Source organism: Capra hircus, chromosome 2 (assembly GCF_001704415.2).
Source record: "Capra hircus breed San Clemente chromosome 2, ASM170441v1, whole genome shotgun sequence".
NCBI lineage: Eukaryota > Metazoa > Chordata > Mammalia > Artiodactyla > Bovidae > Capra > Capra hircus.
Genome location: NC_030809.1, coordinates 110238791 through 110257799, shown reverse-complemented (window position 1 = coordinate 110257799; position 19009 = coordinate 110238791). Strand labels below are relative to the sequence as shown.

The 19009-nt window shown below is 40.1% G+C and overlaps 1 protein-coding gene across 1 annotated transcript in view; it reads right to left on the bottom strand.

The window, feature by feature from the left end:
- MYO3B (myosin IIIB) overlaps positions 1–19009 on the bottom strand; it is a 454205-nt gene that overhangs the window by 267680 nt on the left and 167516 nt on the right. Inside the window, 1 exon segment of the mRNA XM_018066782.1 lies at positions 6874–7029. Coding sequence (XP_017922271.1) covers positions 6874–7029 — 156 coding nt within the window.

The following is a 19009-nucleotide window of genomic DNA, read 5'->3' as shown; positions in this document are numbered from 1 at the left end:
TCCCCAGTTTTGTCCACCAAGTAAAATATAACTCTCAATTTTTAGGTTGTACATTTTTTTTTTCAGTTGACAATATACAGTACAGCTTCTGCTCTATTGTGAATAAGCTCCGCATGATTCCTAACCTCACTCCTGAATATTCACCTATTTCCTCATCACAGCTGATGAGGACCATTTCCCTATAACATTCCTGTTCGCCCCACCCCCACCTTCCATCCACTTACAGTGAGGGAATAGGGGAAAGGAGCTTCCTCCTTGCTCCCCTCTGCCTTTTTCCATCCATTGTTCTCCCTGACCAGTCTCTCTCTTCTAAAAAGTTCACATCACACTCAGGTCATCTTCTCCAGCACTTGACCCCCATTTTCCTTTCTCTCCACTCCTTCTCCTGATATCAGGCTTTGGTTTTCCCATACCCTACCAATCACTCCTCGTTCTACTCTTTCCCCCCTTCTCACTACTGCACTTGACTAGTCGTCTGCAGACCTGCCCCCCTTCTAGATATTAAATACATTGTTCTTGTCTTGATTTGAATTTAAACAATTTGGAAGTTAACACTTTCTTATCATTGAGACAAGCGCTGGGACTTTATTTTGGGGTCTCCAAAATCACTGCAGATGGTGATTGCAGCCATGAAATTAAAAATGCTTGCTCCTTGGAAGAAAAGTTATGACCAACATAGACAGCTTATTAAAAAGCAGAGACATTACTTTGCCAACAAAGGTCTGTCTAGTCAAAGCTATGGTTTTTCCAGTAGTCATGTATGGATGTGAGAGTTGGACTATAAAGAAAGCTGAGTGCTGAAGAATTGATGCTTTTGAACTGCTTTTTGAACTGTTGGAGAAAACTCTTGAGAGTCCCTTGGACAGCAAGGAAATCCAACCAGTCCGTCCTAAGGAAATCAGTCCTGAATATTAATTGGAAGGACCAGTGCTGAAGCTGAAACACCAATATTTTGGCTGCCTGAAGCATAGAACTGACTCATTTGAAAAGCCCCTGATGCTGGGAAAGATGGAAGGCAAAGAAGGGGATGGCAGAGGATGAGATGGTTGGATGGCATCACCAACTCAATGGACATGAGTTTGAGTGAACTCCAGGAGTTGGTGACGGACAGGGAGGCCTGGCATGCTGCAGTTCATGGGGTTGCAAAGAGTCAGGCACGACTGAGTGGCCAAACTGAACCAATCACTTTGTTAATTCTTTTCACACTGTGATTTCAAGAGTCTTCTTTGTTGATTCTTTAAAAATTTTATTTCTCCTCTACTGAGCTGTCTACAATTGTGCTGTGACTAGTTCCCAGTAATCTCTCCAAGGTTCCTGAGAACTCAGTTCTACAATCTCTTTTCTCACCATCCTTCCACTGCATCTGCTCTTTGTCTTCATTGTAACTGCCAGTCCCCTGACCCAGACGCATGTTCAAAGTCAGTAAACCACTCTGGCTTCACTTTTCTTCCACACCCCCAAAAGACCTCAGGGATACACTCCTACTCAGATTCTTTTGCCCCCATGTCCACCCATAATGTCCATCCAAGCCAGTCTCCAACCTGAAGAAGACCACAGTATCTGCTTTGTCTCCTCCTGCTCCTATGGCTAAGAATTTCAAGAGATGATAGATGGAAAAGGTGACAGTGTTAATGGTACAATTTTACAGAGGTTCTAATGCCAAATGGTCTCCTGAATGTTCTGCATGCATTATCTTAAACACTGATTAATTCCACTAAAATACATTGCTATTTGATAAAGTTCCACCTGGGTTTTCTGCGCTATTGAGCAATAGTTACATCCATCTTTAATAAACTCTTTATCATATTTGTCATCTTGGCCATTTCAAAGATTTAACACTTCCCTGGAGTCCACAGCCCATTCCCAACTTTGAGACCACTTTGCTTACTTTTTTGGAAAGCTAAAGGCCATACAACATCAATTTCCCCATAGCACCTCCTCTTCCCGCTGCCCTTCACATTTTCTGGGTATCACAACCTTTCTGTGTCTTTCCCAACCTAGCTGTGTTTTCTAAGGTCAGTCTTTCTCTTAGATGCTTGATCCTCCTCCCTTGTGCTTCCTCTGTTACCTACTCTGTGTTTTCGATGCCTCCTTCTTTAGAAGATCCTTCCCTCACCTATCCAAGTTCTTCCCCATCCTGTCTTCTGCTGCCTTCTGCTCCACAACCCCCTGAAAATACCAACTTTTCTCTCCTCTTGGGAAAGTACTAAAGTGGATAGAACATTCCCTGTCTTTGCAGGAAGAGTAAAACATGTCCACCCTATAGGCTACAGTTCTCATTTCTCTACATTAACTCTCAAAACTAAACAAGTCTGTGCCGCTGAGGGGCCCAGTACTGTCTGGACTATTGAAGAACACTTCTCTGGGCAGAAAGCTAGAACCTTTGTGTAAATCTATAAGTACACAGCATGGGGTGTGTAGGGCATCTGATAGGATATGAAGAGGAAGCAAAGCCTTTTTACTGGTCTTTGTCTCTCAGTGTCTTGCAGTTTCTATCTGATTGCAGTCTGAACCAGGGTAAGGAGCCCAATTCAGGTACAGCCTATAACACTTCTCTCTTTCCCTAATCTCTCTCCAATTCACCACTAAGTCCTGATGATACTATTATCATAATATAAGGTTGGTGCATAATTGCAGTTTTGCATTGTTGAAGTTTGCCATTTTATATTCAAATACATTGTTAAAGAAATGTGGTTAAGTTATACATCATTTAAATGCACATTTCTTACTTTATTTTTATTATTATTATTTGCTAATGACATTACGTGCTATCTATATTTATTTTAGACTGGGGAAATGATGTTAGACAGAAAGAAAATTCAAGTGATTTTCTTATTCAAGTTCAAAATGGATTGTAAAGCAGCAAAGACAACTTGCAACATCAGCAGTGCATTTAGCCCAAGAACTGCTGATGAACACAGACTGCAGTGGTGGGTTAAGAAGTTTTGCAAAGGAGACGAGAGCCTGGAAGATGAGGAGCACAGTGGTCAGCCATGGGAAGTTCACAATGACCAAATGAGAGCAATCGTCAAAGCTAATCCTCTTACAACTACGTAAGAAGTTGCTGAAGAACTTCAGCCTTGACCATTGTATGGTCATTGTTCATTTGAAGCAAATTGGAAAGGTGAGAAAGCTTGACAAGTGGGTGCCTCATGAGCTGACCAGGAATCAAAAAAAATCATCATTTTGAATTGTCGTCTTCACTTATCCTACGCAACAACAACAAACCCTTTCTCTATTGGATTGTGATATGTGACAGAAAGAGGATTTCATGATGACCAGCTTAGTGACAGGACTGAGAAGAAGCTCCAAAGTACTTCCCAAAGCTAAACTTGTACCCCAAAACAGGTCATGGTCATTGTTTGGTGGTCTGCTGCTGGTCTGATCCCCTACAGCTTCCTGAACCCCGACAAAACCATTACATCTGAGAAGTATACTCAGCAAATCAAGGAGATGAACTGAAAACTGCAATGCCTGCAGCTGGCGTTGGTCACCGGGAAGGGGCCGATTCTGCACAACAACATCGGGCCACATATTGCACAACCAACGCTTCAAAAGCTGAATGAATTGTGCTACGAAGTTTTGCGCCATCCACCATTTCACCTGAGCTCTCACCAACCCACTACCACGTCTTTAAGCATCTTGACAACTTTTTGCAGGGAAAATGCTTCCACAACCATCAGGCGGCAGAAAGTAGCTTTCCAAGAGTTCATCAAATCCCAAAGCAGATTTTTATGCTCCAGGAATATACAAACTTATTTCTCATTGGCAAAAATGTGTTGACTGTAATGGTTTCTGTTTTGATTAATAAAGATGTGTTTGAGCCTCGTTATAATGATTTAAAATTCATGGTCCAAAATTTCAATTATGTTTGTACCAAACTAATATCTTCTGTTATTTACAGTTAGCACAGTCTGCTCTCATTCGCCCTCCTAGTTCCAGCTCTGTCCAACTCCATTCCATCACTGCAGTCAGAATGGTCTTCCTCGAGTACATCCCTGCTTGAAATCCTTCTGCTGCTCCCAAGTACCTAAGAACACATCCAGGCTCCTTAGCCCATCTTGCCCTGGCCCCTGCCTGCCTTGCATCCCCTTCCTCCAAGTTCCAGCAACACCAACCAATTGTTCACCAAATCCCCTAAGCTCTCTTCAGCCTCTGTGTCTTTGCCCTCTGCTCATCCTTCTTCTCCATGTGGAATAACTGTCTTCTGTTTGTCCGTCAGGATGGTTCAAGGATCACCTTCCCAACAGTTTCCAGGTTGTTCCTTTCCCAAGTAATCTGGGAAGTACCCCAGGAAACCTTCTATCCAGGTACTTTTCATGCAGAGCTGTTCTCATCTGTACTTTTCATGCGAAGCTGTTCTCATCTGATTTTTGTCTATTTCACACACTGGACTATTAGCTCTTTATCAGGAACTGTATCTGATTTCCCTTGTAGTTCCTCTGTTTGGCAGAGGGCTTGACACATATACACATATAAATGTCTCTGGAATGAATAAATTAGATTTTAAATAAGAGACAGAAATTTATATTTGTAACATTTAATATCTCTGTACTGTTTATTCTCATGATGTTGTTTGGTAAGTAAATAGAGATGAATTTCCACAGATTAAGGCCAAAAGAAGTGGAGGACTCTGAATTAAACAAATCTCAATGTATTCAACTACAACTGCTGCTAACAATGACTGAGTTATCAACTGAGTATCAACGTTATCAGAGTTATTTAACTCTGTTATCAATGTTAACTATTTTTTAATGTATTGAACTCTCAAAATAATCTCCATTTCACAGATAAAGAAATTTTGGAACCGAAAGATTTAATAACTTGTCTGTAAGTGGTTGAGCTAGGATTCAAACCTGGCAGAGTCAGGTTTTTTTTTTTTAAACCACTGCATTGTACCACCTGCTGTGTGACCAAAACTGTGCAGAAAAAAAAAAAGTAAATTGGGTATTTGCCTCACTCATCTATGCACTTATCCCACTTATTCTTTGCTTTTTCCACCTTAACTTGGAAACTCACAACTTTAAATATATTGAATTACCAGCATCAAACATTACCTAAGAATTTTTCTGGATGGACTTAACAAACACCTATGTAGCCAGCTCCCTGTCACTTGCTAAGAGGAAGTAATAATATAGGATAGGTCATAAGATGAGTCAATTACATGCATTATGTTTCCTTTAGAATTAGTCTTACTTTCTCCTAAAGAAGTGCCTGCTTTGACACCTATTTGTGAGGTTTTTTTTTTTTTTTTAGTGACTTTTTCAAAGAAACATACACTTCTGAGTGAAACTTTAGATTACAAAGACCCTGAGAGAAGGGTCTTGGACCCTATGAAGCCTTTGACATCAAAGGAATTAACAAACATAAAGAGCAATTAGAGGGGGAGGTGAGAGAGCCTGGAGTCTTGGCTTTCTATGGCAAATGGAGAAAAGTCTTTAAAAAGAGGACACACATCTGGACATGCAAAATCAGACCAAAGTACAAAGCTGAATCGCTTACAACTAAGTTTCAGAAACTGCTCTGCAGCAAATCAGAAGAAACAAGAAGATAACTGACTCAATGTGAAGTATTTAAATGCGGGGTTTGTTTCTCCCTAGGCTTGTATGTTATTTTCATCTTCATTTCTCATGGCGGTTTTGTGTGCGTGCATGTGCGTGTGTAAAAGTGAGTGGTGGAGGAGTGGTGGCTGGCATAGGAACAAAAGCAGAAGACGAAAAAAAAAGATTTCAGTTCCCTGAGGCTTAAACACAAATTCTACTGCTTCAAAAGGTACCAAGTGGCAAGAATTTCTCTACCCTGTAGGCAAGCCATAGAAACAGCAATTGCAGTGGAAAAGAGAAAAGAGTAGGAAAAAATTTGTTTTGAGCTATCAAAAAGGGAACCTGGTGGTGGTGGGGAAAAATCAGCAAGATACAGTCACCTTGAAACTGTGCCTCTAGCTTCCAGAGTTCTGATGCTTTTTGATTTGTAAACAGTTTTCTGCAGAATACATGAATATTTCTAGAACTTGTGACTTGTGATATTTTAGTTTCTTCACCTCCAGTCCTTTGAATGTTCTTTTAATAATAACGGAGTAGAGCTTATCTGCATCCTGGCCAGTTTTATAAAACCAAGTAATTGCTGAGCTGGGGAAGTAGCTTTATTCGCATTTAATTTTTTTAAAGAGAAATTCTGCCACCCTCTGGACAGAAACCAAATATCTATTTCTTAGAGATCACCACAGAATACTGTCTTAAGGAACTGCCCTTGAAAATAAACTTTTTTTTTTTAATCTACCCTATAAAAGTAGAGGAGGGGGCAATCACAGTTACTTTATATAGCATAGACAGTATCTGGGGAAAAAACTCATATAAAAATACTAAATTGCTCCTAAGGAATTTTTAACTAAAGAAAATGGGCTCAAAGCACTTTAGAGAAAAAATCTTCAGTGTTGAACTCCTAATCTTTCCAAAACCACTTTATAGCCTACACTTCTGCTTTCCAGCCTGCAACAGCCAAGTAAAGATTTCTCGCACGATCTCAGAGCCATGGCTGGTTTCACCCAGTTTTCATTATTGGTGGAATTTTTAAAAATCTACATGTATATTAAATATATAGGTGTGTTGGTTTTAAACTAGAACACTAGGGCAGAGTGAGATTTCAGCCACTCTGAGACAAATTAGCCGTAACAGCACAAATGGGCAGCTAGTTTCCGAAGCTTTGCTGTTGTCATCCGCTGAGCATGGAGTACTTAATGTCATGCAAATGAAGCTCAGAAATGCAGAGATGTGATAATTACCAGTAATAATGCTGGGTAAATCAAAACACATGACATGCCATATTTTTATAAATAACCAAAGAGAGGAAGCAGAAAAATGCCAAGAACCATACCTGGTTTTAACAACAGGATTTAGATGCTTCTGGTCTTGGAGGACCTTGGCCAGCTGCTTCTGCAGAAACAAAAGCTTCCCATGGACTCCTTTAATAAATGGGTGGTCGAGGAGATGTGTGACTGAAGGTCGCTTTTCAAAATCCTTAATGAGACACCTGTTCACAAAAATCAACGAACAGTCCAAGTATTATCTTAGACACCTGGCTTCTCTGTAAATATGGGAGAGAGGAGAAAAAGCTCATTTATAAAACCTGATCCCTAACCTTACATAGCTGTTTATTCATAGGTAGCAGAACATAGAAAAAAACATTCTCTACTAGTCAAATTAATCAAAATATCAGAAATATATTTTAGTATGCTTTAAATATGTATTGAAAACACAATTTAATCTGAAGTATTCAAAACACTGAAAAGATAGACTGGTCAGACTACATTTTCATTACAAAAAAATGTTTACAATGGAGTCAAGTTGATTAGTTTATATACTTTATTTTAGAATCATATAAAATTATTTATTATCATTTAAATAAAATCCTAGTATATGAAATGTCCAGTATTTTGTGGTGGGGGAAATGCATTTCGGAGTTTGCAAGGACAGAAATGAATCATAAAGAATTCTTCACAGAGAAGATTCAATCCCTTGATTTCTAATACCTTCTGAAGAAGTAGAAAAACCTCAGAACAGGAAGTGACTACAATATAATTCAGATGAATTGGAATGGAATTATTCAAACAGGGAACAAAAAGTCCATTCAAAATGGTAAAAACTGGGCTGCATTTAAACTCTTCTGCAGTTAATTGGTTAAAACTGCACGGTTGTAACCACTTTCTGCTTCAGATTCAATGTCCTTTTCAAAGAAAACAATGATTCAGTACATTTTGCTGTGTGCTGTATGTTATTAAAGATGATTTTGACACAGGAAATTTCTAGTGAAATTGAATCTGATGAATACCCCTCCAATTACCATCGCATTTCCATTCTGGATAGCTGCCCTTGACAGGAGAAAGAAATTTCAACATCGACACTTTTAAGTTATCAGTCCTTAGCTCACACTGGAGGCTTAGGGTAAACAGTAGATGTCTTTCTGCCCACTCCATAAAATAAACGTTTTCAGTTTCCCCAATAGTGACATGCTAGCAGCATGCGAAATACAACATACTTAAAATAATGAAATGCACTGACAAATGGTAAAATGTTCAGCCTCACCTTGAGCATCTTTTCAAAACATTTAAGAAGACACACTCCTCAACTGTTGGTTTTATTAAAAGGACTTAATCTTTGTACTTCAAACCACTTTTGTATCCCTTGACTTCTAGTCCTGAAAGATACTTGGTAAATTTCCCAGTTATATGGTTTTAGAATTGATTCAGGGGATTTTCTATTTATTGGAACTGGAGCTTTCAACTAGAAAAGCCAAAAGAACCCAGACTATCTCCATTCTGCTGCCTGCACAACTATAAATACCACCTCAGTCTTGCTATGGGAAGAAATCAATCATTTGACTTTTATAGGTACAGGAGCCTTTTGTATCTATTATTTTTCTTATAAAAATCAGTGCCCAAGTCTGAAAAATACTCTGTTCATATTTTTAAATCAACAGCCTTCCTGGGATTCCATGTATATTCATTTATATATAATTACGTGACTTCCAAAGGAAAATAAATGCTAATAATTCCCTAAGCACCTGGGAAAAAGGAATTTCTGGATAGTTTATATGGTCAGTAATACAGGTGTATGGCTTCATCATCTTGGCTTGAGGGACGGTGTATGAAAACTCCCAAAATAGGAACAGTCTGTGTTCTCTGAGAGTTCCTACTGAAAATGGACATGGTGGCTTCACACCACCACCCCTACCCAACCTGGTTGGGAAACCAGACATTGCTGGGACCCCTAGCTAAGCCTGCCCAGGGATATAGTGAGGGCGCATTACATCTGTCTCCCATCACCAAACAGCCATAGCTCCTGTACTCAAGTATATGCCCAAACATGGGGGATGCAATTCCTTAACAGATTTTCCCACCATATTAATTCCTTTTGCTTTCTGTGCAACTCTCAACTGCTTGTTGACTAGCCAGTACTTAAATAGAAAACTCAAGGAGGCAAAAAGCGAGAGGCATACAATTAATATAAAATTTACAGCAGGCGAATGGAAAAATGAGGAGCTGCTTCTACCTTCTCCTTCAGGATAGGTGCCTTGGAACAGTGTTCCAGGTACTCAAAGCTCCCTGAACAGTGCTTGAGACAGATCAGGAAATCCATACTCCACCCTTATGAAAATAGTATCTGCTGGATTCTGGAGATGCAATTAAAGATGCTATAATATCTTTCATAATTTTAGCATCCACTGGAAGAGCAAAGTTGCAAACAAGGTTGCAAGATCCTTTGGCATCTTGGAGAGGATTTCTCTCTAGATCACAGGGGGAGTAAGAGGAATGAGGATAAATAATTTAGTGAGATAATCAGACAAGGGAGAAATTAATGAGTGGATCTGTGGTCTCCTGGGAGATTCAAAAAATATAAAGATGGTAGGCATACTACACTTTGAAGGAAAGACCAAGAGGATTTATTTGTTAGTTCTCTCAGGGAGGCCCAAGTGGGCTGAATGTCATACCACTGCTCAGCAAAACTGAAACTGAGTGTATATGGGAAGAATGCTAAGCAGAGGTGCCACATATCCAACTGCATTGGAGGATTTTTAGAAGGACAGGAAGACCTTGAGGGTAGAGCCTTATTCTAAAACACTTTTGCATACTCTTTTCTCATGGGGAGCAAATAGCCAGGATGAAATGGACTTATTATTTTACCGATAAATAAAAGAAAGTTCTGTCTTAGGAACAGATATGACTGCAAGTCAAGCATTACTAGATACCAGGTCACTGAAATCATATCATTTCATTTGCTCAGCAAACATTTATTACACAGCCAGAATTAGTCAAAATAGATTAATTCATAAAAAATCATGACCCTTTTCCTCAAAGATCTACAATGTGATTTTAAAGCTGGAAGGACAAGAGGAACACAGAAAACAGGAGAAACCAGTGTTTGATTATTTAGAGTGAAAAGGTCACAAAAAAGCACAGGGTTTTGGAGCTAAAGGAACAAGATGTTCTATTCTAACCCCTCTTTTACAAGGTGAGGAAGTTGAGGTCAAGTCCTGATAGCGATGAGACCAATTCCCTGGCTCCCACAAGAGAACCCCTCCTACTTTGCAGTGTGTTGTTGAAATGGCACAGGCACAATGCGCAGAACAGTACTCAGCTGCGGCAGGCGGGGGGAGCAGTCAGGTAAGCCTAGTGGAGAGAATGAGAATTGAGCTGCCTTTGGGGAGAAGTTTTGGAACTAAACTGAACTCAATTCAGGGAGAAGATATAGAAGACATTTCCAGGTTGGGAAACTGGATCAGCAATGCAAGAAGCCAGATTAGGCAGGCTGTGTAGCTAGGAACTCAGGAGGCCACCAGAACGTTGACATTCACCTCCCAAGCTGCCTTCTTTGAATGTGTAAGAACAATTCTTTGCTTTAGTCCCTTTTCCAACTTTAACTTGGGAATATTCTTTATTGTTTAAGATGTTGCAATTTTGTGCCCCAAACCCATAACACTATGCTTGTCAGCTTGTCATTCTGTCTTATTCTCCTTTCAGGCAGGGATTTGGTGGATTAATATAGAGTTGACAGTCAAGACCCATAAGAACTCCTGACAGCTTCCATGTCCTTTTTTACAGCATGATTAAATCCTCTAATGATGTCAAGAACAAACATGGAAAACTAAGGAAGTTATAATATGCTTATTCATTTCAGGATTTCTTAACAAACCAGGAATTGCAAATTCCAGATGCAGACTATTTTCTCCCAGCCTGGGATTCAACAGTTTTTATAAGAACATGCATAAAACATTGACTTCTGTGTGGGAATATAGGGGCTGGCCAATGTGAGGTAAGTTGAGTGAAACACTAGACTAGTGAGACATTCCACTGAAAAATGAAACTAGTCTTCTGGTCAAAAGGTTGGGAAACACTGCTGACTCCCTAAATCATGTAAATCTGGAGCTTTGTAGTGCATATGAGCATATTAAATGTTCTTAGAAGTATGGAGGTAAAGAAAATTCAATTTTGTTTAGGTCCATGTTTCCAAACTTACTTGGCCACAGATTCTTTTTTGTATCAGTGGAACCAGGGCCCTACAAATGACATCCTTCGAAGCTCTGTTGTGAGAAGTCAGTACCAGACTTTTGCAAATAACAGCTGAGTCTTCGTCTCAGCTGATTGAGGGGAGACACTCAGAGCCCCTAATTTTCACCAGCATGTTTGAGATACCTGTATGTTGCATTTCTGCAGAAGACAGGGTCTCAAACTGGGGAAATACCTTCTCCAAGATAACTTCTTCCCAGAATCTTTTGACTCTGGAAAAAAGAAATTGACCAAGGACTAGATTTAGGAAATACTGCTACCCCCCCTGCAAAATCGTAAGTAATTTTTTCTTTCAGTTCCAGATGTTTTAAAACTCTTTTTTAAAAATCTGGATTTATGTGTGGTTATCTCTGTGCTAAGATACAAAACAAAGGAGTAAAAAATTAAAACCACCACGAGATGTATTACCTGGATTTACAAGGCCATGGAAGGTGGTTTAGAATATGATAGAAAAGTCCACCAGAAGAAAAAGGAAGCAAACTTCAGCCCTGAAAGAAATTAATCCATTACCTAATTTGAAATTCTAGTACATTTCATCATGCATTCTTGGCTGAAGATTAATTCTCAGAATTCATTAGTGTCACCACATTAAACACAGGTTGTTGCAGCCATTTGCTGCAATCTCCCAGCCTGGTTTCTGCCAGAATCAGGAGGGAAATAAAGAGCCATTTCTTAACAAGAAACAAGGTCAGGCTTCTGTGTCGGGCTCTGGAACTGGCAGTGCCCGTGTTCCTTTTGCTCCTAAACGATCACACTATCGAGATGCACCTGCCTGGCCGCTGTAAACTGGCATTTCATAACCAAAAAGCAGATGCCTTCAAGGGGGAGCTATTTATTAAGAGTCACGAATGGATGTTTACTGATGACTAAACTATACTTGATAAAAGCAGCTGAAAAGTCAAAAACTAAAAATACTGGTGAACTTGGAGAGAAAAGCAGGAGAGGGAGTAATTGTATTCTACATGTTGGGACAAAACTAGACGAAAACTTGAGTTTTATGTCTCTTCTCGTTTCTTTTTTAATATGCTGTCTTTTATACTTTCTGCTGTTTTCTTGTGGGTTTGCTACTTAGGTTGTTAAGTGTTTCTGTTGTTACCGAGTAGCTGAACGTTCTCGATCTGAGCAAGCATTTCCTTGCCCCGTGACACACTGCATTTGCAGTCTGTATCATCAGCAGACAGAAGCCTGAGTGAAAAAGAAGCCTCTGCATGAAAAGAAGAAATCCTCCAGAGGGTATACTAATTATAGGTTAAATATCAGAGCCCATGGTGCTGTCCTGGAAGGAAATTTCCGTTTTGGAAGACAAGACTATGACAATCACAGGCATTTTCCCCAATATGACTAATGCCTCAAAAGAAGGCAGGCTGAGAAACTTGACATTGCATATATAGCAAAACCAGTTCTCATTTGGTGAAAGACTTAGCTCCATTTCAGTTTTCATGTTCAGTCTGCAAATATTGCACATGGTGGTGAACTGAAATCATATGCTAAGTTCACATGTAGGGTAGGGATGTAGGGTCCTAACCTGAAATAGAGAAGAGAGGACCAGAAGTCTCTTTCTCAGCAAGGCTGACCCAGGGTTATCAATCAGAGAAAAACAGTCAGTATTTGCCAAAAAAAAAAAAAGCCCTCAGAAGGTAGGATGGAGGGTTTTGAAACAGGAAGCTCAGTCCTTATTATGAGATGGGTAATGGGAGCAGATCCTATGTGGCAAAGTAGGAGAGAAGTTGCAGAGTGGCAGGACCACAGGGCCGCTGGCATCTTGCCTGAGGTCACCAGGGTGAGAAGGCAGGAACAGAGTTAGAAAGATGAGTAAGTCAGCACCACCTTTAGACAAAGTCATCAGCACCAAAGGTCCAGAGTGAGTTCAAGGGAACACAGGAAGGAAAGAGAAATGGAAGAACATGACATGTGCATCAGGGCAGCTGGAGAGAGTCCTAAAGCAAAAGGAGGGTCCAGGATGGGAGGGTGGCCCTAGGGCAGAGAGCCACCATGGGTAACCTGGAATGACCCAGGATTGTGGCCTGCGTGACAACTGCGAACACAACTACCTCTTCATGTTACCTCTGTGTCTCTGACCCTGTAATCAATAGTAAATAGTTAGAAAAGTCCAGACTGACTCATTGTATTCTTAGGGAATGTGATTGGTAACAGAAATTCTAGATCCTCAAGCATAGCTTGTCTGGCAGACAAGTTGAGGGCTGCAGCCAGGAAGGGCTGAGGGAAGAAGAGTTTACTACACCACAAAAGAATGAGTGAAAATGCAAGAGGCCAAGTGAGGAGAGGAACCAAAAGGAACCAGGCCAGAACTGGGGAACAAGACAAGATGGGGCTCAGGGGACACTGAGGCTGAGGAGCAGCCGGAGGAGCGGACGGCGGCGGAGGTGCAGTCTTACTACCGTTGTTACCACCGCTCCTTCTGTTTCAGTTGCGCTTTCCACATCGCAGAGACTGGGGATGAGCGTATGCCCTAATGGACATGCTGTCACCAAAGAAGATCCCCACGCCCACATCTTAGGACTAAGGCTGTCTTAAGGACTGAAACCAGAGGGCCCAAGTCACCACCTTCTCACTCCTCTTTTTCTTTCTTTCTTCCTTGATTGGGAAAAGTATCAATACTTTGCAATTAAAGAGCTATTTCTCCAAACTCTGGCCATGTGGTTCAGTCACGGTGCTGGAAAAAAACAACCATTACTCCATCATACAGCTCCAGCAAGTTTATTGGAAAATTAATCCATATTCAGATCCCACCATCTGGTTCAAAGGGTTGGGGAAGGTGTAGTCCCTGGAGATGGGAGACCTCTGATGGCTCCATCTCTCAGGCCGCGGCTTCCCAAGGATCTGGGAGTTGGCTGTTGCTGCAAGTGCTGCTGAACTTCCCCAGCAGCAGCCAAGCCACTGCCTTTGGGACCTCTGTGAGGCGCTGAGGTTGGCCGCAGGTCAGCCCTAGACTCAGCCAGGAAACCAGATGTGGGCCTTGGCTTCTGTTAAGAGGTCTTTGCCTCAGGTGGAAATTAAGGCAATACTTGCTTAAAGCAGGTAAGGAAGATGAGGAACAAAGAGGGAAGTGATGGCTGAGCCCAGAAGGAAGTGTGGTTATGTAAATGTGGGTGAGTCAGAGCAAAAAGTTCATTTAAAAATGATATTAATTTTTATATTAATTATATAACTAGATTCATATAACACATATATTACTATATCCAAACTATTATTAACCTTAAAATATTTAAAACAGTCTGTTGATTTATTTAAATGACAGTATACTTAGTCACTGTTACTCAAGCATGACACATGTACTCACTCATTTAAAAATATTGGGGTGCCAATCATTGGAACAGTAATATATAAAGGTTAAAAGTCAGGGGTTAGGATCAAACCTAACTACTTCATATAAGTACATGATGATACACAAGTTAATTCAATTCTCTGGGCCACAGTTTCTTCATCTGTAAAACTGAAATAAAGTCATTGTAGGGAGTAAATGAGATGATCAATGTTCAGTGCCTAGTACACAGTAAGCACTCAATAAATGCCAGCTCTGTGGGCCAGCCACTGTACTAGGTGGTGGGGATACAGTCAGTCGGTTCACTGGAGGAAGACAGTACGGCATATGCATGGATAAAATGGCGTATCCAATTCCAAGCAGGATGAGGGCTATAAAAAAGAAAGGTCAAAGAGCACTGGCTCCTTGAGTCAGATTTGAATAACACGCGCCCATTAATTACCTACTTTTTCTCAACGTGATTCCTACCACTCAGGATAAAATTACTATTATTAGATGTCCTGATCAGAACTTTCAAAGTTCTGGGGGAACAAAGAATTTTAGACCCTGACAATTCAGCAAAAGCAAAGAACTTTGGCATTTTCAAGTTCAAGCCTTTGGGCATTCCTGTTTTTGAATGTCTGGCTAATTTCTTTGATTCAAAAATAAATTTCCATTTTGACAAACCATTATGGTCTGCTTCTTAGTCCAAGTTTAAGTGCCAGGGAATATATGAATTCTAATCTTTCCCTTGACCCTACTTGCCATGTTGACTGGAATTAAATACATAATTCTTATTTGTATGCATTTTTTCCCAGGAAGGAGAGGCAAAGGACAGTACCCAGCCATTCCCTATGAGAATAGAACAACCAGTTTCATAGTGCATGACCATTACAGGTAGGACTACTCCAGGACTGGAGTGGGGAGGCTAGGAGAGTGCAAAATAAATAGAAGATATATGCCTTCCCCCGAAATTTATTTTCTGGGATAATGCCCAACATACACATATGAAACATTTAGAGATCCGCGTGGGATTAAATTCACTGATTCAGTCAAACACTTACTAGGTGTTTACTGTGAATGGCACTGCACCAAGTATTTCGAAGAAAAGATGCCTGGGGTGAGATGTCAACTTTTATGGAGCTTAAAAACAAGCAATAGGATATAGACATCAATAACAAGAATTCAAGGCTAAAAAGTGTAACCTCTAGAGTGGTTCAGATGAAGTAAACAATTCTAGTTAGGTGAACAGTGTTTCACTGGAGAGATGATATTTAGGTCTCAAATTAGGAAAGCAGTACTGACCGGAAATACAAGAGAGGAGCATTCTAGTGCAGAACACAGTAGGAAGGGAAGCCCATCGGCTCATATGGGGAGCAGAGTAGAATAGGGTCATACAACTGTAATATAGATGGGGTGAGACCGGGAACATCTTATGCAGAACCTAGAAGATCATACCGCTGAGTCTGAGTTTTCTTTCTCAGTCACATTGAAGTGGCTTTTTTGAACAGCAAGATAACACAATCACTTTAAAAAACAAACTGGAAGTATTCTAGAAAGTAAATTAGAGGGAGGGAAGTAGGCAGGAAAGGGATCCATTTAGGAAACATACAGTCTGAATTAAAGAAATGACACGGAAAAATGATGGCTGTAGCTGTGGAACTTGAAGGCAAGTCAAGAGTATGGAAAGAAAAAAGAAAGAACCATCAATGGAATCTTAGACCAAGTTAAATCTAAGGACAGACCTGTAGCTAAATCTTTGTGAACATAACAATCTACTTTTTACCTTCACTATCCAGTTATAATCTCTCTTGATGAAAACCAAAGATCTTTAAGCTACCAGTTCAATGGTTTCTCCCCATTCTATTTTCTGTTCACTGACGACCACCACTGGCTTGCTCCTCCTCCTTGAAATATTCTCTTTCCTTGCCTGCAACGATGCCACTCTGTTAGTTATTCTCTTACTTCTCCCTGACCACTTTTGCTCATTTATTTTCACTACCAGGTGGAATAAAATGACAAGGTAGAGGAGAGAGGGTCTACAAAGACAAGCCCAAAATGAGGAAGAACGGAAGTAGAATATCAGCCTTTATGCCCACAGGCTTGGAACTTGCTGCTGAACAAACTCAGGCTTTACCTGGTGGATCAAATGACCCAAATAGAGAGAGTATTTATTTGCATCCTATGGAGAAGCCCATCTCTAATCTCACAATTCCAAACAAGTCTAAACACTCTACTGCAAATAAGTTAATTTAACTACAGTGCACATGTCTGACATAAAGTGAGAATTAAAAGTGTAAGAAAATCAGCAAAAACTACTCCATAAAATTTACAGTTGATTACTGCAAATGACTTTTATAATAGCCATAATGAGACATAATTCATATACCATAGAGTTCACTCATTTAAAGTATACAATTCAAATAGTTTTAGCATATTCACAGTTTTATAACCACTAATAATCAATTTTTAGAACATTTTCATTGTCCCCAAAAGAAGCTCTATATCCTTTAGCAGTCTCTCCCAATTTCCGTTCAGCCTCCTTAGTCCCAGGTGACTACTAACCTACTTCCTGTTTATATGGATTGCCTAGTCTGGACATTTCATATAATATGTGCGGTATTTGTAACTGGCTTCATTCATTCAGCAAAATATTTTCAAAGTTCATCCATGTTGTAGCATGTATCAACACAATATTTCTTTTTATTGCTAAATAATGCTCCATTATAAGGATATATCATACCTTGTCTATCCATTCATCATCTGGGGGACATTTGGGTTGCTTCTACTTTTTGACTACTATGAACAATGCTTCTGTGAACATTTGTGTACAAGTTTTTATGTGGACATATGTTTTCATTCCTCCTAGGTGTATATACCTAGGAGTGGAATTGCTGGATCGTATGATAACTTACTTTGCCAATAAAGGTCTGTCTAGTCAAGGCTACGGTTTTTCCAGTGGTCATGTATGGATGTGAGAGTTGGACTGTGAAGAAAGCTGAGTGCCAAAAAATTGATGCTTTTGAACTGTGGTGTTGGAGAAGACTCTTGAGAGTCCGTTGGATTGCAAGGAGATCCAACCAGTTCATTCTAAAGGAGATCAGTCCTGGGTGTTCATTGGAAGGACTGATGCTGAAGCTGAAACTCCAATACTTCAGCCATCTCATGCGAAGAATTGACTCATTGGAAAAGACTCTGATGTTGGGAGGGATTGGGGGCAGGAGGAGAAGGGGAAGACAGAGGATGAGATGGCTGGATGGCATCACTGACTCGATGGACGTGAATCTGGGTGCACTCCGGGAACTGGTGATGGACAAGGAGGCCTGGTGTGCTGTGATTCATGGGGTCACAAAGAGTCAGACACAACTGAGCGACTGAACTGAACTGAACTGATGATAACTTTATGTTTAAGCCTCTGAGGAACACAAGACTATTTTCCAAAGTGACTGCATCATTTTAAATTCCCACTATCAGATACAATTTATTTTGAATATTTCATCTTGTTCAAAATAAGATGTTCAAAATAATATTTCATCTTGTTCAAATTTAAGGCATCTCACAACAACATGTATTTAAATAAATAAAGGTACTTGCAGTAAGGCAAGATAAAAATAATTAAAAGCAGAAGAGAAAAAACAAAGAAGAAATTAGGAAATGAAAATAGGAATTAGAATACCATTTAAACTACTTTGTTAGAGGTGGCCACAGATTTGGTTCCAGGCTCTCAAGGAGCCAGTGTGAAAGGGAAAATACAGTCTGTTCTCTATTCTTAAGATCCATTATATAAAAACAGACCAGCTTCTTGAAGAAGGATGATGAAGATGATGTTGCTATTGACTGGAAAGGAGACTAGAGATTTACAACTTTCCTGGGTTTTCACAGAAATGACTTCATATAACATAATGAACATTATTTCCCTTTAGTAAACATGGCCATGGGTTTCATAGGGCTGTTTCTTATATTAATAACATGCTTTAATCCCAACTGATATCTGGTATCAAAGAACCATCAAGTAAAAACATTCTCCCTGGGTGGCCAAGGAAACACAGGGTTCTCTGATCTTAATCTAGGCTTTATATCTACTAGCAGCTAGGTGAATTTTTGTACAGTTAAGTCCCTTGATTCAGCACACGCTGAATGCAGCATCCAGACGCTGACATCCATCAAGGAAAAGAAAGGCAAGGTACCAAGCTACCATGTGCTGTTCATTGCAAAGAATGGAAAGAAGATGGCTAAAAAAGTTTAGCCTATGAATCAAAAGCAACTCAAAAGTCAAGAGGGGAGATTGGAGAGGTGGAAAAAGGACTGAAACATCACATCTGTTCAGTTCAGTCACTCAGTCACGTTTGACTCTTTGCAAGCCCATGAACTACAGCACACTAGGCTTCCCTGTCCATCACCAACTCCCAGAGCTTGCTCAAACTCACGTTCATTGAATCGGTGATGCCATCCAACCATCTCATCCTCTGTCATCCCCTTCTCCTCCTGCCTTCAATCTTTGGCAGCATCAGGGTCTTTTCCAATGAATCAGTTCTTTGCATCAGGTGGCCAAAGTATTGGAGTTTCAGCTTCAGCATCAGTTCTTCCAAAGAATATTCAGGACTGTTTTCCTTTAGTATTGACTGGTTTGATCTCCTCGCAGTCCAAGAGAATCTCAAGAGTCTTTTCCAACACCGCAGTTCAAA